The sequence below is a fragment of the Haliotis asinina genome, chromosome 9 (genome assembly GCF_037392515.1).
Source record: "Haliotis asinina isolate JCU_RB_2024 chromosome 9, JCU_Hal_asi_v2, whole genome shotgun sequence".
In the NCBI taxonomy this organism is placed as follows: Eukaryota; Metazoa; Mollusca; class Gastropoda; order Lepetellida; family Haliotidae; genus Haliotis; species Haliotis asinina.
In genome coordinates this window covers 54,626,626-54,653,682 of record NC_090288.1, presented here as the reverse complement: position 1 = coordinate 54,653,682, position 27,057 = coordinate 54,626,626, and the positions used below count along the sequence as shown (strand labels likewise).

The 27,057-nt window shown below is 40.6% G+C and overlaps 1 protein-coding gene across 1 annotated transcript; it reads right to left on the bottom strand.

Annotated features, from left to right (window-relative positions):
- Positions 1-209: 209 nt before the first annotated feature.
- Positions 210-26,081, bottom strand: LOC137295739 (uncharacterized). Its single transcript, XM_067827262.1, has 4 exons — positions 26,000-26,081; positions 8,966-9,156; positions 3,514-3,605; positions 210-588 (listed from the first exon to the last, which is right to left on the bottom strand). Exons 2-4 carry the CDS (start codon positions 9,124-9,126, stop codon positions 272-274), a joined length of 570 nt encoding a protein of 189 aa, XP_067683363.1. The 5' UTR covers positions 9,127-9,156; positions 26,000-26,081; the 3' UTR covers positions 210-271.
- Positions 26,082-27,057: the final 976 nt, after the last annotated feature.

Below are 27,057 nucleotides of genomic sequence, written 5' to 3'. Positions count from 1 at the left end.
CAAAGGGTAACTCATTCGTACCACCCAGGGTCTCGCACGTGTATTTATGTAGGTGTACACTATCAAAGTTTAGTCTCAGTTAAAATCAATATTTCAAGACTGAATGAAATTTAACAAATCAAAAAACATATGTCTTGGTGCAATCGTTCAAATTAAACCAAGGAGAAATATCTACTGAAGCATTATTCGATACCACACGGTGATCAAGATCACCGTACTCCTGATAAAAAACATACATTTTGGTTGAATCCAACCACTATTTCTGTACATGTCAGCCTTGAACATCCGGTAACGATTCCTTGCTTTTCAATATGTTCTCTCTGGAATCGGTTCTCTTGTTACCATGGGAGCGAGGTGTAAACCCATTTAAAATAGTCCACCTGGGTTCAGTTTGTGTATTCTCGGTATTGATCATAGTGGGTTTGCTGCTCCGGACGGTGATTGGTCGACGGAGGTCTGACCGGAAATGCTCCGACTGAACGTTGAATTCTGGGAGACTCGGTCTGGGGATGGAATGCCTGGTACCTGCTTGACTCTGCACCGTTTGGCTGATAGTCTCCCCGAACACGCTCTTCCTGTGCCCCAAACCTGGAGAATAAAACAAATGAGTTAGTTCATTTGTAATATATCGACGTGGTACATGGGCTTCACACATTATACCCATGTGTGAAATCGAACCCGGGTCATCAGCGTGACGAGCGAACGTTTAAACCGCTGGTCTACCCCATCGCTCCGAATTAAGAAAACGAAATGCTTTGGTGAATATTGCCATGTGCAGATCACAAGTTACGCTTCAGGTCATATTGCATATATGCTCACTGTGGAGAATCGGTGAATGAGTGACTGATTAGGCGAGTTATCAGTAAGTGGGTGAGTGCGCAGTTTGATTGTATGAGTGAGGGAACGGCCGAATCAGTAAGAGAATTGGACTGGGCAAATGACTGTGGCTTGACTAGGAAAGAGTGAGTGAGTGGGTGGATAAACTGGGTTCATGAACATGTGACGCATGATAGTTGAGTGAGAGAGCAAAAGGGTATGTGGAGGAGGGTTTTCAAATCAAAGAGAGGATTTGGCTGACGAGGATGGTACATTCCCTACTCTTGGCAAACCGCCCTGGAGATGGTCTAACCATATACGGTAAATATGTGATAAACTGTGATAATCCAAATTATCGTCTTTATGACACTTGTAAACAATACAATAATGCACTTAATTTTACGTACCCCACGAAAAACAAGTTTCAAGATGTTCAAAATATATCCTTCAGACTGTTTGGAAGCGTCTTGTCATGGCTGTGATGCCAACCCTACATGTCCGTCTACAAATCTCACCTACCACAATAATATTGTGTTAGGATCCATTTCTGAATGCGGATATTTACACATAACCATGACAACCTCAAACCATTTCACTCTTTGCATGAAAAAGACAGCATCGTCACTTGAGGACATTCAAGAGAGTTGTGTGAATCTTCGCCCGACATTAGCCAGATGCTTGATAACACTGACCGAACCAAGACAAACAGTGCCGTGATACCAACACCCACTTACACCAACTTAGGGATTAACAAGCTGTGGATACAGCCACTCGGAATTGCTATATTCGGACTCGAATCGTGTCAAATAAATCTTGCAGAATTCAGTATGAAACAGTTTATCGTGTGCCGTTTGTGCGCTTGTGTTTGTACAATTGAAAGAACCGTTATCTGCGCTTTTCTGGGCAGTTATGAGGGACTCGTATAGTGCCGTGTACCATTTATGCATTTCTGTGTGTAACGATGAAAGAATGTGCCATTGATGTTCTTCTGTGTTTGGTAAGAGGTAAACAATTTATAGTGTACCATTTGTGCGCTTCTGGAGTGAGTGAGAGTCAGTAGCGAGAAGGAGCGTTTAGTCAGTAGGTAAACGATTGAACGATCGTTCGGGTGGCTAAGTGGGTACATACATGTATATGTATGCATCTTGCAGTGAGTGGACTTGGAGTTTTGATGAAGAAGCATGGAAGAGTAAGCAAATAAATCCCAGAATTACCCAATGTCAGTCCAAAATACACAAAGTGGTGTATTTAAATTGACTTTCTCGGGCTGGGACGCGTTTCTACCAATAAAGGAAGGCAACAGGACCTCTTCCCCTGAATAATTTTTTAGAGGGTCGTTTTGGCACAGTTCTACATGACCAAGGCAGATTCACGCCATAACCGATAATAGGCTCAACTTACGTGTCTATCAAAATTGGCTCTAGGTTAAAAGTGTTTGCAATGAAAATATTCTAAGCCTGATAGTAAAAGAATACAGCCTGGACAAAAAAATCGTCAAGGTGATCGATGGAAGCCTCTTCATCTGCTGCGACAACGGTGAGACATGTAGCCATGGTGTCGAGGACAGCGTTATGCGCCAAGAAACACAGTTGACGATTTGTCAGATCAGATTTACATATTCAACATGTACACGTGAGTTCGTCCTTGTCTCTCTACATCTTAGCAGGTCATGTTCTGGGCTGCATGATGCAAGATACATCTGGTGGTTATTGTCAACTTAACGTCATAGATTTTAATAAGGCGAGAACTTCATAGATTTTAATAAGGCGAGTGTCTTTCTAATCATAAATATCACTGAACTGTAAAGTCCGCGTAGGAATGCATTTCTTGTGTGAACCTATCATCAGATAGTTCCAAATGATTTACGCAAACACACAAACATTAGGAAACATTCATTTGAATTTTGATGCTGAAAGGCATCGAATGTATGCATGGAGCTCATTTGCATATGTTTCTGGTTGCGAGACCAGGTTTACACGTAATGCATTCCATGTAAATTCCACATTTACTCCGATACACTAGTGGTTGGTTGTGGTTGCACAGTGGGTAAAGTGTTCGCTCGTCACGCTGAGAACACGGCCGCGGGTTCTCTTCCCCACATGGGCACACTGTGTGAAGACCATTTTTGATATTCCCTATCACTGGAATATTTTCAAAAGTGTCGGGAAACTAAACTTGCTCGGTGAGAAATTCGATATATATATTTTGGAATGAACTTCAAAGATCAAATATTGCTCTTCATATAAAGAGACATAGAAGTATGTTCTGCGTGACAATAAGGCCAGTAAAAATAAACCATTTCTTCTTATCGGATTTGTAATGCACGTATGTTTTTCTCAACGTTTTTATCGTGAGGAATAATTTGTTTTTAACGGACATTATTTCAACGTTTATAGTTGCAAAAGGATTTAGCCAGTGGTCTCAAATTCAGGCACAGTCTACAGACCATAACTATTGAAGTCCCCGATGAACATTTTACCAACTTTTGGAGGTGACGTCTTCTTGCACGGCATGGTTGATACCTTCGACATAAGTGACACAGCCCAAGCGGTGAGTGAGTATGCTTACTTCGCGTTTAGCAATATTCACATCGGGGATTCACATGGTGAATCGACGAAACGAGAGAAGCCTTCATCTACTCGGCTATTCGCGGTTTCGACACAGCAGAGACTACACAGTTAGTGTGAGATGACGTACCTTGGAGTGGTTTCCTGTGGCGACAGATGACGTAGGTGATGACGAGGATGATGACGCCTAATGCTGCTAAACCGGCGAGTATCAACCAGAATCTGTGAACAACAGTTACATATTATCGTATAGTTTCACCAAGGCATAAAGATTTAAGGAAATTGTATGCACGGTTTTGTAATTCAGGTAATGAATTGTCGCATCTGGAAACCATATTAAGATCTGTTTGAGGAGCCGGGAAGAAGTACACAGTGGCTTAGCAAGCAATTGTTTTCGAGTAAACACTATAAGTTACAAAGCTTCACATTTAGATAGTATTGTAGGCTTGCCCAGTCCTCTTACCAACAGTCATATGTAATCTTTTATGGCAGCTGCGCCACTGATACACCCCAAGCATCCAATTTATGTAACACGTAGTCTTGTGTACTCGTCAGGTGAAGTATATAAACGCGGAGAGAGAAGATGAGTGAGTGAGTGAGTGTGTGTGTGAGTTTAGTTTTACACCGCTCTCAACAATATTCCTATTATATGGCGGTGGTCAAGTCGGGACAAGACAATCCAGTGGTCAAAAGCACGAGCATCGATCTACGCAATTGGGGTACGATGTTATGTGTGTCACCCAAATCGGCGAGCCTGAAAACCCGATCTCTTTTGCCATCACTTCCGACAAGCATGGTTTACTGAAGACCACTTCTGACCCGGATGTTCACGAGGAAGGACAGAAGTTCAAGGAGTGAACCTGTTCGGAGCCTCACAGCCGAGTTGTTTCTAGTTCGTTCCTGTCCGACATACATTAACCACAAATTGCATCTCCAAGAGGACCCGCATAGGGTTTTTTTCGCAGTAAACCAGTACGATGGAGTAGTAATGGGATTGTTAACGTTACATCGCTGCAAAGGCTGGGATTGTATTATTCCCAGGAAGTTGAAAGTGAAAGTCGAGTTCACTCAAATCCTGCCTCCAGCGTATATTCCCTGGATATTTCGGTCTGGAGTTTCTTTTCTTTCTGTTCTTGTTGCCTAATTTGGAATATGATTTCGCAAATATGCCAAGTCCTTGTGTCCAAGGCAACGTATATGATATCTCTCTTATAAGACAAACGTTACCGAGTACACCCCATACACAGTGCACTATATAATCTATTTACAGTCCCTACCAGTACACATCGAATCTCCATGTTCAACACACCATCAGTACATCCTCAAGGACTTTCCGTGTACCCAACACACTCTCAGAAAACCAATACAAGCTTGAAGCCATTACCTGTCGTCGGTTTCTGTAATTAGTTGTGCAACTTCAGTATTTGGGGAAAATAATTACGACAAATATAATTATACATAATGGTTGTTTCCAATGCTGAAGTTTCAAACGAGATGAAAGGCAGCACTGTTAAAAGACTGTAGCTGTATGTTGCAGCAGAAACTATAAGAGTAACATCGAACTCAGATATGTAAGAACTATAGCTTTAGTATAACAATCCGGAGCCACATCCCTAAAGACGAGTAATTGTTTATTCACAATGTCACATGGCAAGCAATACACCCTATTTCTACCTCAAAGACCTTGAACCCGACAGCGCCCTCTACAAAATACTAGCACAAGGACGAAGCCAGTACCAACGGTGTTACAGAAAATCAAGAAACCACAAGGTGTGAAGCCTAGACAACACTCTGTTAGTCACCCAAGCTGTTAATATGTATACAGGGTTCAACTGTTTATATATTTTAGGTTTCAGTCCCGTAAAAAGAAATGTGTCAAAAATAAACGTAAGCAAGTAAGCGATAACTTGGCTAGATACGTCTGTGTGCTCCGCTTAAGACGGCTGGTGGATTTCCAACCGTAAGATCTGGATTAAAGAAGATCTCACGTTATCATGACAAGGGCGATATCAACGAGATTCTGGGAGATTTCCTCTTGTGTGCCGATGCCAGATGAAGGTATCGTCAGTTTGGATCGACGTGACCTCAGATCTGGAATAGCCAGTGTGACCTTGAATCTTGCCGAATTCAGCAAAATCATGGTGCCAAGGGATTCGTGGGTTTAACGTACTTTCTGTGAAAATAGTCTCGACAAGCGTGAAGAAAGATCACGCCGCTTGAATCGGAAAAATACAACACAACACATATTTGCGACAAGAGTCGTTTTCAAATTTGATACCTGATTTGAGCTATTTGTATATCTATAGACAGTTTTGATACTTCGTTGTTTTAAAATCTTTTAGCTGATAAACAAAAACATTCCCATTTGACTTGCTGTTGGCGTTTATAACGTTATATTTGACAAAAGTTGTCTTAGGTGTGAATTCTGTTTATTCTACAGCATTTGTCTCTGAGTGGAATCTATCTGTCTACATACGTAATAAGGTAGAATAACAACAACGTACGCAGAGAAGTTCACCCAGGTCAGTACTCTGCTCGTTCACCTGTGGTCATTTCCCTTACATTCAGTGGAACGTTTTATTGACTTATCCCATGTGATATTGTATGTACCACGGAGTTACTCGATACATGTGTTATATCGTGTTTATATTCATCCATCCCTCATCTCAACCCTCCTTCCCCCATTTCTATGTGGTTGTAAGAAAAGCATCATGTCAACACCCTTCAGCACGGACTGCCCAACGATCCTTACTCCACTAACAAATCGTTATAACATGAAGATAGAAATGTGTACTTGTCAAAACAATATTATTAGCAAAATATGCTGTCTGCCCAACAACATTTTTAAAAGAACCCTCAACAAACATTGAAATCTTTATCAACATTTACACCAACGTATGCTTGAAAAGATCTAAATATTATAACAGAACTGAGAGCTTAATGTGTGAAATGTGAAAAAGAAAACCCATCGATTTAGCTTATAAAGCGGTGGTAAATGGCAAAATGAAGGTACAGATGTTCCGATAGCCTTCCCAGCCTAATGGTTAAAGAGTTCGCTCGTTACGCCGAAGGCCCGGGTTTCTATTCTTCATATGGGTACAATGTGTGAAGCCCATTTCTGGTGTCAAAGTGTTGTATAACTGTTTTATTTAGTTGCGTAACCTTAGGATGCGCATTCCTGTTAACCTAAGACAACAGAAACATATTAATGGAGACTTGTCCTAGACAAGCATTATATTACACTATTGCATGAATCATATTTACTTCGTGTATGTGAAATGTTAAGTGTTAAGGGTTGTTTGTTTGAACCTCGTGTAACTTTTGCCTGGATTCGAGTTCGATTTTCTGTTTCGATGGGGTGGTTGTAAAAATGTTGTTTCTTATTGATTTGGAATATCTAAAGTGGTTTTGTTGCTATACTGTCTTGATTTGATCGATTTCGTTAATTCATGTACAATTTAGGACGTGTGACATATTCGTTGTCCTTTTCTGGATTCTATCACAGGAGAGCTTTGGGCGTTGATTTTTAAGACCTGAAACTTGCTGTGAACATAATTACTGGTATAGGTTGGGTGGATTTTATGTGTACTCTTCGTAAACTAACAAAGTTATGGTAAACAAACATTAAATGATTTAACTATAGGGACATGTGCCGATCAACTGATTGTGATAAAGATATCGGTGAAGCGTCTCGCCTAAGTGTCCATTCAGTCATTCCTGCTATCCGTTACAGATGTTATCTGAATGTCACATGGCCTCATAAGTTTGAGTATTTATTCATTTTAATCCCACTTCTGACAGAGACTCGTCCACGCCTTAATCTGGGATATGATCTGATGACCGAGCGGTGTAAATGAGTGAATTATGTCCAGTTAGCATCAATAAAAACCGCCATCATCTGGAACCTACTCCCTAATGGGGACGAGGTGACCACACCTAGAGGCTTATCGCTTAATGCATGTCCGCTTCGGATGGACTTGTACTTAACGCTACGCTGGTCAATTCTGTTATAATCTGGGGGTAAGCGGAATACAATAGATTATTATCACGATAATCGATACCACTTGTGATTGACTTATCGATCTGACAGTTCCTTTGAAGCTACAAAGCATCAGGGGGTATGGAAGCTGCATGTACCCAGGGACTTTGAACAGCCATTGATCGAGAGACAAAACCCGACCATTGTTTCCATGTTTATTGCCCAGTTTCCTATTGACTGGTTAACTTGACTGACATGTTGCAAGAGTTGTTTGTGACATCGAGCCAACTGACTAAGACTCCAGCATGAACGACGTTTGTTTCAACATCCTTGATACAGTTCGGTTGCCTCTTCACAATATTCAAAGACACGGATCGCAGGAAACGTAAGGGACGTAACTCTAACCTTCGTGACGCCATAGTGCAAAGTCATCGAAGCGACATAAAAGACACGCTGAAAGGCAACCTGCTGAGTTAATAAATATTATTAAACCCAGTCCGTTTCATATCATTGAACTTGTTGGCAATGACAAAGCAATATTCTGATCTACTGCCGGGATATTATTGATAACTCAGTGTTTGATATTAATGCATAAATAATCCATGGATTATTAGGTATGTTATTAAACATAATGCGTTTGTCAATACCACATTATTTTCCAACCTTTTAATGTTATTGTAAATATTGTTAATGGTCCAAATGCGTACGCGTGCCCTGGACCAATACATCATGTTCCTACTAAGGATTGAAATATTTCTAAAGATGTCACATCGGAGTTCTTTAAATTTCAATCCTGAATGGCGAGGAGAGAATTTATGGTCACATAATACTTTTAGCGGTTGTTCCTATGGAAGTGATTATGATAGATTTAATACATAAAAACACGACTCTGCAGAGAATTGGAAGCTGTATTTCTCGTTAGGAAGGAATACATTAGGTAGTTATGTGTGCCACGTGTGTCGGTTGATATAAGAAACATAGCACGGAAATCTATAGATTTAGATATAGATTTCGGGTACGTTATTTCTGTCTCTGTCGGGATTCCTAAGGGCATTCCTAAGCAAAAAGGCCACTCAGTACACGATACTTGTCTCCCATGGGGTTTCTATACATTCAGGGACAAAAGAAACGATACCACATTACTGAGGCTCATTAACAAAATACTAGTACGTTGCCATATCAGTGAAGTCTCGTTTCTTATTCAATTTCCAATATTTGGGACTGGGCTGATTGGATATGACAGAACAAATACTAGTATTGAGATTTGACAGAATACCTTTTAGACTACATGGCTGCTTGATTGATATTCTAGAGGTTAGTGAGGAAACATACGGTTTTGTGGATTTGCTTTGTTGCATTGAGCAACGTCTTGATGTAAGTTCAAAATGTCTGGACCAGACAAACCAGTGATTTGGAAAGTCCCTCGCCGATGGGATTAAATGGAACACACGACCCTATTGTCGCCGGAGTAGGATCAGCAGACGTCGCTGGGCCCAACGTTGACTTGGAACCTCCTTGGGGTTGTTCTAGATGAATGCATGTCTGTGTATATGGGTCTCTCCGACACGACAGTAGATGTAGTATATGCAGTCGGTATACTCACGCGTATGTGGAGAGACTAGGCGTCACGCTGACACCGCACGTCGAAGACGAGCAGACTTTGACGTCACCGTTGAGACAACAAAAGACAGTGTCCTCGGCGCACTTGTTCTCGTGGTAGACGTTGGCGGAGTCGGTGTAGCTACAGTCAACGCCGGTGTCCATCCTCACTGGAAGGCATGGTGCAGGTACTCCCTGGAACATGGAAGGGTGAGTGAGTGAGTAAGGTTTTGCGCCGCTTTTAGCAATATTCCAACAACATCACAACGGTAGACACCAGAAATGGGCCAGTGAAAGGGGAGGGGGGAACAAACAATCACGACACAGGGAGTAAGTCATTGCAGTTGAACACTGCAGCTGATGTTGAACGTCGTTCTGGACAAATTTTGTTAAATCACAGTCTGCGACTTGCTGGGCATGGCTGAATCAGTGGTAGTTACACAAAGACGTAGATTATAAGCGCATTAGGAGAAAGATTTACAAAATAAGAAATGGGTAAGGTAAAATAGGGAAGAATGTCACCTTTAAGATTATTCCAAACATGGCGTAAGTTGGCCTACCCCCTGTATGATAAGCATGACGCACATTGACCTACCCCTGTGTGATAAGCATGACGTACATTGACCTACCCCCTGTGTGATAAGCATGACGTACATTGACCTACCCCTGTGTGATAAGCATGACGTACATTGACCTATCCCGTATGATAAGCACGACACACGTTGACTACCCCCTGTGATAAGCATGACTTAAGTTGACCTACCTCCTGTATGATAAGCACGACGTACGTTGACCCACCCCTGTGTGAGAAGAATGACGTGTACCAACCTACAAACTGCGTGAGATGAATGACGAATCTTGTGTCGAGGCAAACGTACGTGGACCTAGTCCACTTGATGAGACGCACGTGGACGTATCCTACCATGGACTACCCACTTGGAGAGAAGAATGACGAGGACCTAGTCTACTCTGTTATACCCAAGAGGCGAAAAAGATGACATGGAAGGACCTTGTCCACTCCAGAATATCACGGCTGTTTTGGAGACGCTTGGAAAAATATAATTATGTGTTTGTCGCTCAGCAGTATTCAAGCTATATAACCTCGATCTGTAAATCTGTCCTGTCTGGACCAGACAATCCAGTGATTGACACCATGCAAACAAGTCAACGAGTTTCAGCGTCCAATTTCGTTAGTGGCCTCATACAGATTGTAAGGGCTGATGAAGGCCTGTTCAACCTGGATTAAATGCGTTACGCTCATTTTGTCATGTACCTAACGACTCACCGTTAAAACAATGTAAGAATTTCCGGTATGAGCGAATCATGAATATTCATTATTATCATTATCATCATGTGGTTGTTTTTAACGCCACACTCTGTAATATTTCAGTGAATGACAATAGCGTGTTGACAATCCGGTGATTGACATCATGGGCATCCAGGGCCGGTGGGGTATCATAGTGCCTATGTAGCGTTGGCCCGTCACGCCGATGACACAGGTCCCATTCCTTACGTGGGTACAAAGTGTGAAGCCCATTTCTGGTGTACCCCGCCGTGATGTTTGCTGGAATATTGCTAAAAGCGGCGTAAAACTAAACTCGCTCACTCACTCGTGAGCATCGATCAAGAGAAATGGGAAACAGTTACATGGTTATCATTCTGTCACATAGCGCCGTAGAGGCAGGTTTGCTCAGATATTACATTCTGACTGCAAGACAACCCAACCATTTCATGTTCAATTGCCATTCACGTGCCATTGACGCCAATCTGGCGCTTTCAGTTGGCACTATCAATCAATCACTTGCGATTCTTTGTTATTTGGATAATAAAACAATTAATCAATGGAGACCCCTGTGTGAATATAATCAGAAAGAAACACACAAATGTTATAGTTCTCGGTTGTATCAAAAGACAAACAGTTATTATACGGACCTGGCCTTGTGCGGTGTGACGTGTACATGAATGAAGCTCGCCTTTGAGTGAGTTTAGTTTTACACCGCACTCAGCAATATTCCAGTTATGGTGGCGGCCTGTAAATAATCGAGTCAGGGCCAGACAATCCAGTGATCAACAACAAGAGCATCGGTCTACGAAACTGGGATACGATGACATCTGCCAATCAAGTCAGCGAGTCGGACCACCCGATGCCGTTAGTCACCTCTTACGACAATCAAAGCCGCTTTTTGTGGCAAGCACGGGTTGCTGAAGGCCCATTCTACCTCGGACCTTCACGGGTCCCTTTTAACGTGAAGTGGGTGTATTAAAATAATGTTTTGAATCTTCATCAATAACTCTATACATAAGAAATTCTGACCATTTAGGTGCCTCCTGATATTGTATCAATGCTATTGCATCCCATTTACTTTAAAAATTGAAAGTGTCACTTCACGGGTCACGGCCTTTGAGAACGATATATCTGGTACAGCTGGGAGGACTGGAATCTCGGTCACAGATACAAAAATGTGACAAAATAGTGAGATTGAGTCAGTGAGTATGCAATATTCCGACGTTATCACTTGGGTACCACCAATGCCTTCACACATTTTACCCAATGAGATATTAGAGTGAGTGAGTGAGTGAGTGAGTTTAGTTTTACGCCCATTTTAGCAATATTCCAGCATTATCACTGCGGGGGACACCAGATACGGACTTTGCCGCATTGTACCCATGTGGGAATCGAACCCGGTCTTCGGCGTGACGATTGAACACTTTAACCACTAGGGTACTCCACCACCCCAAGTGAGAAAACAGAAACCAGCGTATGTACTTGTGTGCGATCGTGAGTGGTTTTTCTTGCGTACATTCATGTGTTTGTGTGGGTATTTGTATGCAAGTTTGTGGGTAATATATGTGTGAATGAATCCGTGTATATAGTGAGCCAAATTTAGTAAATGTGTGCGTTCTAGTATATGATTGATGGAAAAGTGTACATGTGATTACGTGAATGTTGCTGACTGATGCATGTGTGCGTGCGTTCGTGTTTCTGACTGGGTGAGTTTGTGTGTTTAAGTGTGTGAATGTGTGTTCGAATAGGCCTGTATACAAATTGAACCATATTTGTTAAATGTCATGTTTGTCATCGCGTCAGTATCAGGTGGAGATCTTGCAGTACGTCACAAAATAACTTTCACAAATAGCATATGCCCTGAGGATTCACATACCTGTTAACTCTCATGCAGGTACCTTTGGCTTGAGACTCACTTTTATCACTCCTGTCTCACATTTAAACTGATAAATATCATGGCCAACTGGCTTCATGTAAAGAAATAAATACATAAAAAATAAAAATACGTAAAAAAGATCGAAAAAATGAGTATGAATGCATCGGTTTCAGTTACTTATCGGAGAAAGAAATTTATGATTACACGTTGGCTTCACCTAAGTTCGGGACCCGGCCGAGAAGAACGACCCTTGGACCCTTGGTCTTAATATCGCGTGAAACACTGAAAATTATCAGTTACATATTTCCATATTCCTACACACGTGCAGTTTCCAGTATCCTCAAGTTTCAAAACCCTCGCATGCAGTAACCGGAAATGCGTGTCAATACTTGCATATTTGGCTTTTCTTGTCAACGGAGATGTGTAGCTGCTTGAGTGACCCGACATCAATCATCAGTTTTTATCACGTCACGGGATATTTCAAAAGAAAGGACACATATTCCATTTATTATGTATTCTGTATTGATCTCCTCGAGCTCATTTTCTGAAACCTGGCATTCATGCTCTTCAACACAAAATGGGGTGAGCGTGCTATATTCTAAGCCTTTATTTCACTCTTAAAATTTTAAACTCTTCGTGACAACATGATTTTAAGGCAACGATAACATAGAAATGCTTAAACATTCACAAACTTCTGAAGACAAAGAAACAGAGGAAAGACCTCATCCCGAATCCCCCGTAAGTTTTAACATTGATAAAAACATTCTTAGAGTGTCGTTTTCATAAGGTGGATATGTGTTTCAGTATGTTAAGATAAAATTAAAGAAACATGCTTAAAACTCATTATTATCACATGAGGAATATATATTCCGGTGATATGATCTGAGTAGAATGAAATTTAAGGACTGATACGGGCTGAAGTCTTACCCAAACAGGTTGGAACTGAGGCCAAGTAACCTCTTAGACGTTGGTTCAAGATGAGCTGTATTCTTCAAGCGCGTCAGTACAAATACAATTTATGAACAGGTCAAATTTATTTTTAGGACATTGGATATAGAATACATGGCACTACTTTCAAGCCGCACCTGTGCTATCTCCTAAAATAGGAGCTGCATGGATGCATAATTGTTAAAAGTGCTTGTCATGCTGATGACCTGGGTTCGATTCCCTACATACAAACCCGTGCCAGTTATAATCGGACACTTGATGCAATATCTGTAGACTTACATGTTGCATATATTTCAGTATAGCATAAAGCATTTTCATGAAGTGAGTTTAAGATCTTTGTAAAATTTCAAAGGCAAACGTAAAATTTTCTCTGCACTGCCCACATAATTTCAGTTCAGTTTTTCGACCACTATTTATCTAATGACATCACATTTATCATTTATGGTTCCACAATACACAATCCCACAGGCTGCCATGTTAAAGATCACATATACTCCAGGGGTACAAATACATAAATCATTTACTGACATCGTTATAAATAGAACCCCGTCATTAAAACTACTCATTTCGACCTTAAGTTACCTTAAATCGACGTTTTTGACAACGTTTTTAAACTTGATGAAAACAAACCATAATCTGATTGATTCTCAAACTGACTTTAGACCGTGACGCCATGTTTTATAAAATGGCGGCGCCCTGTCGCGAACATTCGCTAGAGAATAAATGCTATTCAGGATTGTTTTCACCTAGTTACAAAATCTGAACTACTTTCTACTGGTTAAAAATATCTATTTGATTGATAGACAATAGCACTTTACATGGCATTGCTTATAACATAACAATTTCACCCTTAGAAGGGAGGTGGATGTCAATATATGTTCACGACATTGTTTTTTTTTATGTCGATCAACTTGTGGCCATTCCATAAACAAGCAACGGAAAATGAAACAGAAATTATGTGATTACAGGTAAGATGGTTCATCGCAAATGTGCAGAGTTTGACTTGCCTCTTTCAAAAATTACATTTATGAACATTATTTTTATTACTCTAAATTAACATGTAAGTCGATGGAAATTGCATCAGGTGTGAATATAACTGGCACGGGCCTGTAGGTACAATGTGTGAAGCCTATTTCTGGACCATCCCTTTTTGATATGTAAAACTACGCTCCCTAACTCAAACTGACATCAACACTGATCAGGCAAATATTGATACTGATTGTTATATATGAATTAAAATTAAGAAGTAAACCAGCCATTACAAATAACTGACCCTGTCTATCAGTCGCAATCATACATAAAGCATGTTTCTATTACTTATACGTGCATTTTGTTTGTATTGCGGACCTATGGCCCATATTATCGAAATAAAATATCTTTATGGTAAAATATTTAATATATGTATGAGTATTAAATTTGAAAAACATAAACACACTATGCTGAGAGCACACTGCCGTGGGTCCTTCTGTAGTAATTCTGTCACAGTAAAAATCTTAATCATGATTTTACATTGTACCATCAACATAGATTCCTGAGCTCGCATTAATTTTGTGGCGCATTATAGACTAGCCTCTTGCGCTCGCTTTTAGTTCGTGCCGCATTAAATATAGGATTTACAGTATTTTCAAATCAACGCCGGAAAAATGTACTTCATCATAAATATGTAATATAGTATTTTCTATTCGTCATATGTTGTGTTTCGGTCACCCACGAACATGTTGTTGGGAGAACCTATTGCTTCCAGATATCGGATTAGAAATGAATTGATCCCCACTTGTATTGATTATCGGCTGTGTACAATATAATGTCCTGAGTCATATGGCTTGATGAGGAAATGAAAGCGAGGCTCTTAGCAGCTTAACGAACTGGCCTGTTTTCTGGAGAATGTTCCACCTTGATATTTCAATCGGCTTTCAGAGTCCACCGGCGTCTGAAGTGTTCAGGAATCTAACAGAGGAAGGTCTTTGATGTCACAGCTTACGAACACTCTTTGTTCTGATTTATTCAAAACTAGCGTATTATGACCCAGTGTGGCCAAATTTACTCAGACATTGAACAGGAACCTTAGCCAGACAAATGAAACCTCTTAACCTAGTGTTCAAATATTATGATATATGACCATTAACCTTGACCACCTTCCCATACATGATTTACCAAACACACTGAATTGGTAAAACATTAGATTGTGGGGACCTTTGTTGTAGATTGTTATCGACAATGCCTTCATGGGGGAAAGTATAGGTGACTGTTTCAGCAGTGCCCTTAAGTGACCTAAAATAAAACATAAAACTTTATGTATGACTTCTTTTTCATCGCCATCCATAAAGTTGTAAGTTTCATTTATAACTTAATACCAAATTCTAGAATGTCGATCAAACAATTACATTTACTACTATATCAATGAACGCAGGAGTGCCAGCGGTACAGAAGCTCACCTTTGTCAATCCCTATCAAACTTGGGTATTCATGCGACATTTACTTGTGTGAAAGATTGAATTTGGGGGTAGCTGCAATCCACATGGAAATGAACAACTGGGTGTTAGCCCTTAACCTGTCAGTCTACAGATGCACGTAGCACTTGACGCCATCACACATTTTTTTTACGTTTACCGTCGTCCCCTCAGCTCTCTATCGGACTATATATGAGCCTGCAGAGATGTCTACAAACATCTATTAAGGTGTCAACCTACACATATACTAATATCGGAACCTGGAGACGTGAGCGAGTGAGTATAGCAATGTTCCAGCTATATGACGGTGGTCTGTAAATAATCGAATCTGGACCAGCCGATTCCGTGATCAACAGCATGACCATCGACCTACGCAGTTTGGAACCGATGACATGTGCAACCAAGTCAGCGAGCCTGACCACCCGGTCCCGTTAGTCGCCTCATACGACAAGCATAGTCCCCTTTTATGGCAAGCATGGGTTGCTGAAAGCCTGTTCTACCCCGGGACCTTCACGAATCCTTAAATGCACTAACCTTGCTCAAATAATACTGTTTGAAATCTGGATAAACAGACTGTCGTCAATTACTCACGAAAGTATATTTACCAAATTCGATAAATCGATTGTAGGTAATCCATCTGCAAAGCAGATGCATTATATCACATGCATAAAGGTAAGTATTGACTGCAAGATGAAACATGCTTTATGAAGATGAACGTGTCTTCTGTGGAAGGTATGATAAAGCATCTACGGTTAATTTTACGAAGTACACCCTTTTACTATTTCACACTTGCTGGGACAACCATCTTTTTTCAAAATTAAAACCTTACTTCAATTCAAAGAAAGCTCGTATTGTCTTCAAAATATTTGAACCCTGTATGTCTAGGTGGATATTCATATGTTTGCACCCGAGAAGAGATAGACTGTCTCCCGGAAACAAGAGAATAAATGCATAACAAAATAAATACTAAAGTCTAAAATGTTGTGTCAGATCCGATTTGATTTCCTCGGCGTTGACATTTAGCATTGCTTCTGACTATATAAACATAGTTTATTTTTTAGATTCGCATATTATAATAAGAATAAATTAATATCCTGCAGGCAATGTTGAAGTGACAGAAGCACGCATAAGGATACTACAAGGATATTATGTAGTTTTAAGATAAAATAGTTCAGACAACTCTTGTCACAGACAGAAGGACAAACGATGTACAGAAGCGACCTCCACATAACTTTGATGGCCAATCCATTCATGACTTGTATATTCTCGTGAACAAATATATGTTTAAATCATTACAAAAAAAGTTTGACCATAGCTATGTCAAGGTGAGTCCTAAGTATGTAGTATTCACACCTTCCACACACGTTTTTGTAGTGACACACACAGAGAATCTGTGTTTGAATGCTCACGCCTTGTCTGGGTGATGTGCACAACCATACTTTTGTATTTTCGTCTATGTACAAATGACTGTTCGAATTTCAAAAGCCATAAAAGGCAATGCGTGATCGATCATTCAACAGTCAGAAACTACGAATAGGGCGATGTTCCCTGTTTTGTACGTCAGTGTGTTTGCAAGGTGTCAACCGATCAATCTGCCAAGTTTAATGATGCCTTTGTGCTGATCTATGAACACCTCATGTGTTAATACGACTTAGTCTCAGCATGTGTCGGAGGCGTTTCCAAACAACAGTAGGGAAACACACACTCATGCAAATAGTAGCTGAATTGCAATTCTAGAATGTGGCTGAATTCGTTTCTGTATACAATAGCCCCCAATGCCATTATCGATGGGATAAATATGTGTTATCTTGTAGGTATGTAAGCGCCAGTATTGGACAAAAACAATTCAATGCCTAGACATTGGACGTCGACAACCGAGAATCTTTACGTATTATAGAAAATGTCGCTGCTTATATTTCCACACACAAAACAGATCTTATGCTATCTATGGAAATTATTCCAAACGGTAGATTTTGCAGGAAAATAATATACCTGCCCCAGATGTACGTTTGAGAACATCGATTTCTTGTATAAAGATTTTACAGGAAATTTGGCTCTGATGTGACAGTGTCAGGTTCTGTTAGGAGAGTCGCTCTTCTGAGGGTATGTATTCAGGGTCACGATGGTTCCTTATGATTAAAGTGTACGCTCGTCACACCGAACACCCTCGTTCGCTTCACCACGTAAGTACAATGCGCGAAGCCAATTTTTGGTGTCCGCCGCCGTGATGTTGATGGGATATTGCAAAAAGCAGCGTAAAATATAACCTCGCTCACTATGATTCTCGACTATGGCGTAATTCAGGTGATCAGGTTCATTCTTACCCCACCCCAAAACACCCAAAAATTCAGTCACCAGCTCGCCCATTTACGTACCCACTCCTTTAATCACCTATACCCTAATCCACCCACCCACCAATTCCTTCACCTACTCACCCACCAACCAATTCCTTCACCCACCCACCCACTCCTTCACCCACCCATCCACCCACCCATTCCTTCACCCTCTCACCTACCCCAAAATCCCATCCCCCACTTGCCCATTCACTCACTCACCCGCCAATACCTTCACCCATTTACCCACCCACCAATTCCTCCACACTCACGATCATTCACCGATTCGTCCACTCACACACTCACACATTCCATCACTAACCTGCCCATTCACTAACTCTCCCACCAGCCCCTTCACCCCACTCACTCACTCACCCAGCAATTATTTCGTCATCACGACCATTCCATCAGTTACCCACCCACCTACTATTCCAGCATCCAAATTCAAGCACTAACTCGCCAACCCACCCATCTGACCACTGGAAATATACATTCCTTATTCTATATGCGTGCTGCGGATAGTCGGCATTTCCTGCTGACATTAGTGAGCAATGTAAATAATGTATTGGGTCAATATTTTAAACGGTAGCTCCGTTGTCATTTTGATTGATCACATTTCAAACAAGGCTTTTAAAGAGCATATTTCAAAAAGTGGTCATGTTTGTTTAATTTTTATTATTTTATCACAAATCCCCATGTTCTGGAAGACAAATCTTTTGTCCAAGTTTGTTTATAGAAATCCAATCCATAAATTCAACTGGGTTTTACACATGCAACATCAAACGTAAACGCATCTATTATTCATCATTATTTCTCGTTGTAACTCTTCCATGGACTCTCTTTGTGTGTATTACATTAACAAGTCGTACTAAAGGATAAGACGACAGGTGTAATCATTTATTTAACACAACGTCGTAAAAGCGCAAGCACATGTAGTTCTAATGACGTGTATCCCAAGGGGCGAATGGCATCGACAAGTCAGTTGGGATGAGGGAAAAATAAGCCGCGTGTCTTTGCGAGGATTAAAGATTAAAAAAATATGTTTTTGAGAAGACTCCCGAAATGATTCACAGTACAATCATGACTGTATGCTTGTTGAGTGTGGATCAACTATAACTGTATGCTTGTTGAGCCTGGAACTACTATAAGCGTATGCTTGTTGAGTGTGGAACAACTATAACCGTATGCTTGTTGAGTGTCTAACTACTATAACCGTATGCTTGTTGAGTGTCTAACTACTATAACCGTATGCTTGTTGAGCCTGGAACAACTATAACCGTATGTTTGTTGAACGTGAAACTACTATAACCGTATGCTTGTTGAGCGTGGAACTACCATAACCGTATGCTTGTTGAGTGTGGAACTACTATAACTGTATGCTTGTTGAGTGTGGAACTACTATAACTGTATGCTTGTTGAGTGTGGAACTACTATAACTGTATGCTTGTTGAGCGTGGACCTACTATAACTCAACGCTTGTTGAGCGTATTTGTTCAACAGTTGTTTATATAGCAATTAGCTATGTTTCAGCTATATGATTGAGGTCTGTTAAAAATATTTGGCTAAACAATCCAGTGATCGACATCATGAACATTGATGACTGCATGCAATGGTCACCGAACCATTTAGTCACCTCCTATGATGTGTACGGGTTGCTAGGGGGCACATCTCGTCTAAAATCTCCTCGCGTCAAAACTGACAGTATTTTAAAGCTAAAATAATTTAGTTGTCAGGAGCGAGGGAGTGAGGTTAGCTTTACGCTGCACTCATCAATATTCCAGCTATATGGCGGCGGTATGTAAATAATCGAGTGTGGACCAGACAATCCAGTGATCAACAGAATGTACATCGCTCTACGGATTTTGGATGTGTCATCAAAATCAGAGAATCAGACCTCCCGATCACGTTTGTCGTATTTTACGACAAGCATGGGTTAATGAGAACCAGTTCTAACCCGGATCTTCCGTTTCCGGAATAGCGAGGTTCCGGACAACAAGGTAACAATGACATGCAGAAGCAGTGCGATGTCTCCATCCTGGACAGAGAGTCTGGTAGTCCGCTATTGCAGCATCGGTTTGTTTGCTGCTAATACTTCCACAGAGCGGTGAAAAGAAGGGTGTTTATATTCCCCTAACTAACTCAATATAAAATGCTGATCCTGTATAACGTACCGACCGACATGCTTTTAATTCGTATTGAATATATTGGGAAATGTAATCAGCCTTTTGCTGAAGAAGCACGAAGTGGAAATTTCCATGACTGACTAAAAAGGGCAAATCAATGGGAAATAAAACCAGGAATCCATTAGCTGTAAAGGCAGCCTTTCAAAGAACTGTCTGTTGGGACCAAGGCTAAGTGCCAGCGATATATTCTTTTTCAGTGTAAATGTGCATTTAGTTAATGTTTAGTTAACATTTTTAATCGACCTGCGACTCTAAACATATGTAACATGGAATATCTGTACAAATCATCCAATCGAAAAATATACATTAGTGGCAGTTTCATAATTAGAATAATGGTCGTTTTTAAATTTAATTTTCTAATTTGTCAGATTATAATATTTATCGTTTATATTTGATTATAAAATATGGAAGAAAGTGGTCGTACAATGTCTTCATGTTTGTGCAAGCAATTGATATTTTGTTTTGAACAATGGGATTCAATTCGCCAATATCAATAAATTTGAAATGACGTTTAAGCACAAATGTGAGAGTTGGGTTTAAAGTCAAACTTAAACTATTTACCTTCCAACGTAATATCGGAGGAAATGTAAAGTGAGACTCGCCATACTTTGTTAAACATATAGGTGAAAATGAAATGCGAGAACAGATTTGGTGTCGTCAAACGACATACCAATACCTTCTAAAATCTCGGTAAACTTAGCATTGAATGCCAAGGTGTCTGTTCGGGGCTTTTCATTGTGTTGAAAAGTATATAACATACACAAAAATACAACGTAAAGCAATTGGACCTCATGGACCGTGTTATTGAAGGTCATTTTCACTCTGAAATGTATGAAATCCAATATGGGGCATTGTTGTTGCCTGGTCATGCTTATAACCAAATGCGAAAAGACGGATAATCTAATGTCCCTTCTTGAGTTCCATAGAAAGGTCACAGCCCCACAGCACAAATCCATTTCCGTCAGTTGTAAATATATTTAACACTTTATATTCTGATTAACTTAGAATATATAACTTATGTATAACATAGGAGTCTCGAGATATCGCGGTGTTAAAGCATGGTTTTTGTCAGGAAGAGTTCTATTCAGTTGAGTGGGTACAACTAAAAACCATTCAAGGAGGATACATTCACATTATATTTGTACAGTTTCAATGTTTAAAGTAAATGAGATCCAATATCATTGACACAATACCAGGAGGAACCTAAATTGTCAGAATTTCTTATGTATAGGTCTATTGATGAAGATACAAAACATTAGTTAAATAAACCCAGTGGACGTTAAACGGGACCCGTGAAGGTCCAGGGTAGAAGAGGCCTTCAGCAACCCATGCTGGCCACAAAAGGTGAGTGTGCTTGTCGTAAGAGGCCATTAACGAGATCGGGTGGTCAGGCTCATTGACTTGGTTGATATGTCATCGGTTCATGCTGTTGATCACTGGATCGTCTGGTCCAGACTCGATTATTTACAGACCACCGCCATATAGCTGGAATATTGCTGAATGCGGTGTAAAACTAAACTCACTCACTCACGTTGAAATGACGCATTGCGTTGATTAGTCTTGCAATATATTCATATAAATACACACTGGTTCATGTTTTGGGGGGTATCTTTGAACTGCCCTATCGTCAGCTGTCATTTTAGGTAAAGCACAACATGGCCAGTTGAAAACGTACTTGGAAATGTGTTCATTTATAACAAACTTACGTAACCTTTGCGTGAAACAGTATCTCCCGGCTTCCAGAGATCAAATCTCGCGGAATCATTGTGCTACCCAAAGGTGGCTTCACACTCAATGTTCTCCCATTCCTCGAATTAGAACTCGTACATATCCACATCGAATTACATTTCGCTGCTGATTCTTACTTCGGTACGGTGTGAATAAGGGAAGGACTTACAAGTCATGCCTACTAGCATAACCAAGTGCTGTTGATAGATTGTATAATATTTTGCCGGAATATTGTTTTGGAGCGTTTATTGTAAGGAACTTATTATTATTCATAATATTATTAATATTCGCATTTCCTTCAGAATTCTCATGAGGAGCACGGATTGCACGTGCAGCCGGACATGCGAGTTGAGGACGTACTGCTTTGTCCATGCAGTTCCGATTGACTCTATCTGAATGTTGCTGTGGTGACAATGAAACTGTTATCATTTCGTGAATCTCGTGGTTTTGGTTTACCCGGGATACAGAACGTGGTACAATATAGTAATACTGATTTTGGTGCTAGTTTGATAATTTGGCTAAAATACAATTATAATTGTTGATAAAATGGTACTGTCGGAAATAGGAAAAAACTGGGTTTTTTCATATTGATATCTGTAATGTATGTAGTTAATGTGTGAAAGTGTAAAGTATCTGTTAACCTAATTTCGGTCTAACTACAGCCTAAGTAGGGGGAGATACGAAACGTAGACAAAATACTTTAGTCAGGAGAAATTAGTGCAGAAATGACTTACTTAGAGCAGACCAAGGTTTTATGCAAATTAATGTGCCATGACATATTTCAAAGGACACTTTTGGAAATTAGACTTTGCTTCACTATAAACGATAACTAACGTGAAAAATAACAACTTTAATACTGAAACTATGAAGGATGTTCCTACCATTGAGCCTCAGTATCACTATAAAAAGAAACGCGTAGGGGGGTCGTCTCCAAAGCATAACCAGCCCGGGTGTCATCGACGGTGGTTGGGGTCGGACTGGATGATAGAGATGCCAGCTGAGATAACATGGTCCTCTAGGGAACTAAACTAGAAGAAGTAAACGGCATGTCTGACGATCTTGGGCTGGTCTTGCCACGCATACATTTTGAGACATTTAGTACGATGACTGATTTAAACTCTTCTATGGATTTCATATAATTTTGCATATCTCAACATAAACGTTATGAAACACACGTAAGATGCTAATCAATAGATGAGACATATCCAATAAACATAAAAAGCATATTAAAATATTTGAGATTACCCTTTGCTCCTGTAGGCAGCATGTGCATTTCTTGCCAAGTGAGTCGACTACCTGTATCGCTACGAACCTATATACTCAACAACAAAAGATCATGAATATTTGGGGGAATACTTTTTAGCAAAATTATTTTCTCTGTTTTAGGTACAAAGGATACCACCTCCCCACCATCGCTCTTTCTTTCAATCAGTTAATGTGGACCACATAGAGTAAAACGATTTACCGTATTCGCTATCTCCCTCTCCCAATGTACAGCGTTATATGCACCCCTGTACTGCCTTCATATGGCTGAGGTTCGGGTGACTTACTGGTTATGCAATCGCTCTTCTCCGCGAATACTCCGTTCCGATTCCCCACATGGGTACAATGTGTGAAGCCCTTTTCTGGTGTCCCCTGCCGCGATATTGCTGGAATATTGATAAACGCGGCGTAAACATATTATCACTCACTTACTATGGTTGAAGTGTTGTTAAAAGCGGGGTACAATTCTCCTCTCTCGCATACTATATTGTTCTCCTTTGTACCTCATACCCGTGAAGATACGGGTTAGAATCGATCTCCATTAACCCGTGCTTGTCGTAAGAGGCGACTAACAAGATCGGGTGGTCTGACTCGCAGACTTATTTCAAACATGTCATTGTAACCCTAGAACGACACTCATGGTGTTGATCACTGGATTGTCTGGTCGAGACCTTTCCTTACAGACCTCAACATATAGCGGGATTATTGGTGAGTGCGACGTTAAACAACAAACCAACCAACCCAGTAGCCTGAATTGGTTATGTTGGTTATAAAGTCCGTCTACTGCATCACTCCGCGTGTTACCTGTGTCAATATTGACGCACTGGAAATCTACCTTGAAGTACAACAACAGGATACCGAATCAGCCATTGACAAAGGCAAGGTTACTACGGGTAACGAGATATCGTTTATGAATATAATTGTGTTGATTGATATATGGGATATGACTGTGTGGAATGATTTATTTATCATCGATTAAGCGTTTTAACGGCTGCAGTCAATATTTATCTTTTTCACATAATTAGCAAAGCTTATTTAACCCATTGATACAATAATCCCAAAATGTTCCTGTTAACTTTGAGTTTAATCATTTATGAACTAATCAAGTAATACACAGGAAGAATAATGACACTGGTATTTCATGTTGACAGATATAATTAATGGTATCACATCTCGTTTAATGTAACATCGTCCAATATCACTTTCAAAGCGGTTCATACCTCCAAATATTTGGTTCCAGTGTAGCGTCAAAGTGTGAGGAAATAATTTCAAACACCACGGGACTAAAATATATTAGCTCCACGTAACCAGACATGCTTCCAGACAACCAGTCTGACGAGAACGATAAGGAAATATAAACTTGATACAGAGGTGCTGATGTGCCGTGCTTGTGAGAGAGTATTTGCTTACGACTGCCTGGGCGTTCAGACAGGCTTGGTCTATACTGACACTGGATTTTAGAATTATGTCATTGGGGTTCGGTGTCGGTTTAAATGGCGTCATGGCATAAAAGGAATTATTTTCATCATTTGAGCAGATGAGTGAGTGAGTGAGCATGATTTTACATTTTTAGCAATATCATAGCACTATCACAGCGGGAGACACCAGAAATGGGCTTCACACATTGTACCCATATGGGGAATCGAACCTGTGTGTTTAGCTTGAGGAGCGGGCGCTTTAACCATTCGGCTACCCCACCGCTGAGGAAATGAAACTTGGTTTACGTTACCGTCACCAAGCACCTGTCTGCACATATTATGATATTTCTCTACCGAGTTAAACAATGATTGATGGCATAAAAAAAGACTTTATGCATCGATGTGACATAATGCATTACATCATAGCCCCAATTCATGTTTTACTTTTCTCTCAGTCGTGTGCTAAGGTTTCTGCTGCATCACTGCTGAACTGAAGGTATGAAGTGGAATTAGTTTACAAATCCAAAGCCATGACAATACTTTGTATATACTTGCACTGTTATTGTATCTGCTGCACACAGGTAACTTATACTTGCGCCAAAGCAATTCTTGGTTCGTTCATCTGTTTGTTTTCTGGCTGTCAAACGCTGTACGCAGTATTCCAACTATGCGATGTCCGATGGTAAATAATTTTCTGTTGTGGAACAGAAAGGCCCGTGGTTGATATTATGAGTAATACGTTGTGTATTGGCAACTAAACTGTATTGCAATATACTGTGATTCAGCTACCCGTATTGCGATATACTGGTAACTTATGTGTTTGACAGTGAGTGGCACTAATTGTACTTGTCTTTCCTCTTTACTCCATTGAAAGTCGCTAAACACACATGTTATGGTTCTAAAAACAGCAGTCTGGAACTTAGTCTGCACTCATAGATTCTATTTTCTTTTCACAAAACTATGAATAGCATTACAGTATGCCGTTTTGTCATTGCATAATGAAGGACAGCATTTGTTGTGAATGACAGTATATGTCGATTTTAATTCAAAACATGAAGATGAAAAAATTCATATATGTTGTTAACCAGATATACCGATTCTCAGAAAAAATATTGCAATGCGTATCGTTTGGAAAACGTATTGTGGTGCACCTGTACACCGGTATATCTGTAATACCGTGCGGTACAATATAATGGGTAATGATCTACACATTTGGGACACGACATCGCAGAATCGGACCTCCTGAACAATTTGGTGGTCTCTGGACTACCAAACACGGGGTACAGCGTATTCTGAATCGTTGACAGGTACACAGATATATCAACATAAAACAAATATACAAATGCTATATAGTATAAAAGCTATAATTTCGTTTTATACCTCTGATGTTTCCAACATGGCATGTTCATCTAATTCATAGCAAGACATTGCTTTTGAAACCGGATTCTTTCAAATAAATGTTCCGTATTCTAATTTCGATACATGGACATTCAATACATGGATGCACATTTTTCAGCTGTGACATCTAATAGCATAAGACACAGTGTCACTTACCCTCGACAGCTAGGGTTCTCTCATTTACCCCCTGTTAGTTCAATTTGTTGAGACGGCGTGAACAAGTTATCCTGTATCGATGAAATTACTCCCTAGACAGACTGTTGACCGTTGTATTGCGGCGCCGAAATCCGCGGTAACACTCAGCGTCGCCTACCGAGACTGGCGCTCAAGCGAAAGCAATCAATTATTGATTAACCGCTTTTATCAGCTCGTGCTGATTGATTGACTAGCAGACGACAGTGACGTCATTAGGGATAGCTGGAGAGAGTCTTTTGTGGAACCGGTGAATTGTACCTGACTGGAAGGAGTTGATGAGGAGAAATCAGGCGCGTGGAACTACTTGGTTAAGATGGAACAACAAACGGATGGGAATGTTAATTGCTTCCATGAATGATGGTTTGCTTCTGTATTCCCTTCCAACAGGATCCGTGAAGATCCGAGTTAGGGTTGGTCTTCATTAACTCATGCTTAACTTCTGGTGAAGATCCAGGATAGAATTGGGCTTCACCAGCCCATGCTTGTCTCCCACTGAAGGTAGGGTGAGAGTTGGTCTTCACCAACACATGGTGCAACTCCCCTGGAAGATCCGGTTTACAGTTGGGCTTCAGGCAACCCAGCCTGGTCTCCCCGCGAAGATCCGGCTCAGAATTGGTCTTCACCAGCCCATGCTTCTCTCTCTGAAAATCCGGGTTAGAGTTGATCTTCTGCAACCCATTCTGGTCTCCCTGATACGACTCTTCTCAGAATTTTCTTCTCCCCGTGAAGATCCGACTTCAGCAACCAACGCTGGTCTCCCCGTGAAGACCCGTGGTCTTCAGAAACCCATGCGTGTCTCCCCTGAAAGTTAGGGTTAGAGTTGATCTTCAGCAACCCATGCGTGTCTCCCCTGAAAGTTAGGGTTAGAGTTGATCTTCAGCAACCCATGCGTGTCTCCCCTGAAAGTTAGGGTTAGAGTTGATCTTCAGCAACCCATGCGTGTCTCCCCTGAAAGTTAGGGTTAGAGTTGATCTTCAGCAACCCATGCGTGTCTCCCCTACACGATCCTTGTTAAAATT

Excerpts from the sequence above, each read along its gene's own strand:
- LOC137295739 (XM_067827262.1), bottom strand. The coding sequence starts at position 9,126 with ATGGACACCGGCGTTGACTGTAGCTACACCGACTCCGCCAACGTCTAC. Across the intron at positions 3,606-8,965 it reads CCTAGTCTCTCCACATACGC|ATTCTGGTTGATACTCGCCG; the intron begins GTGAGTATACCG and ends TGTTGTTCACAG. Across the intron at positions 589-3,513 it reads CCACAGGAAACCACTCCAAG|GTTTGGGGCACAGGAAGAGC; the intron begins GTACGTCATCTC and ends TTTATTCTCCAG.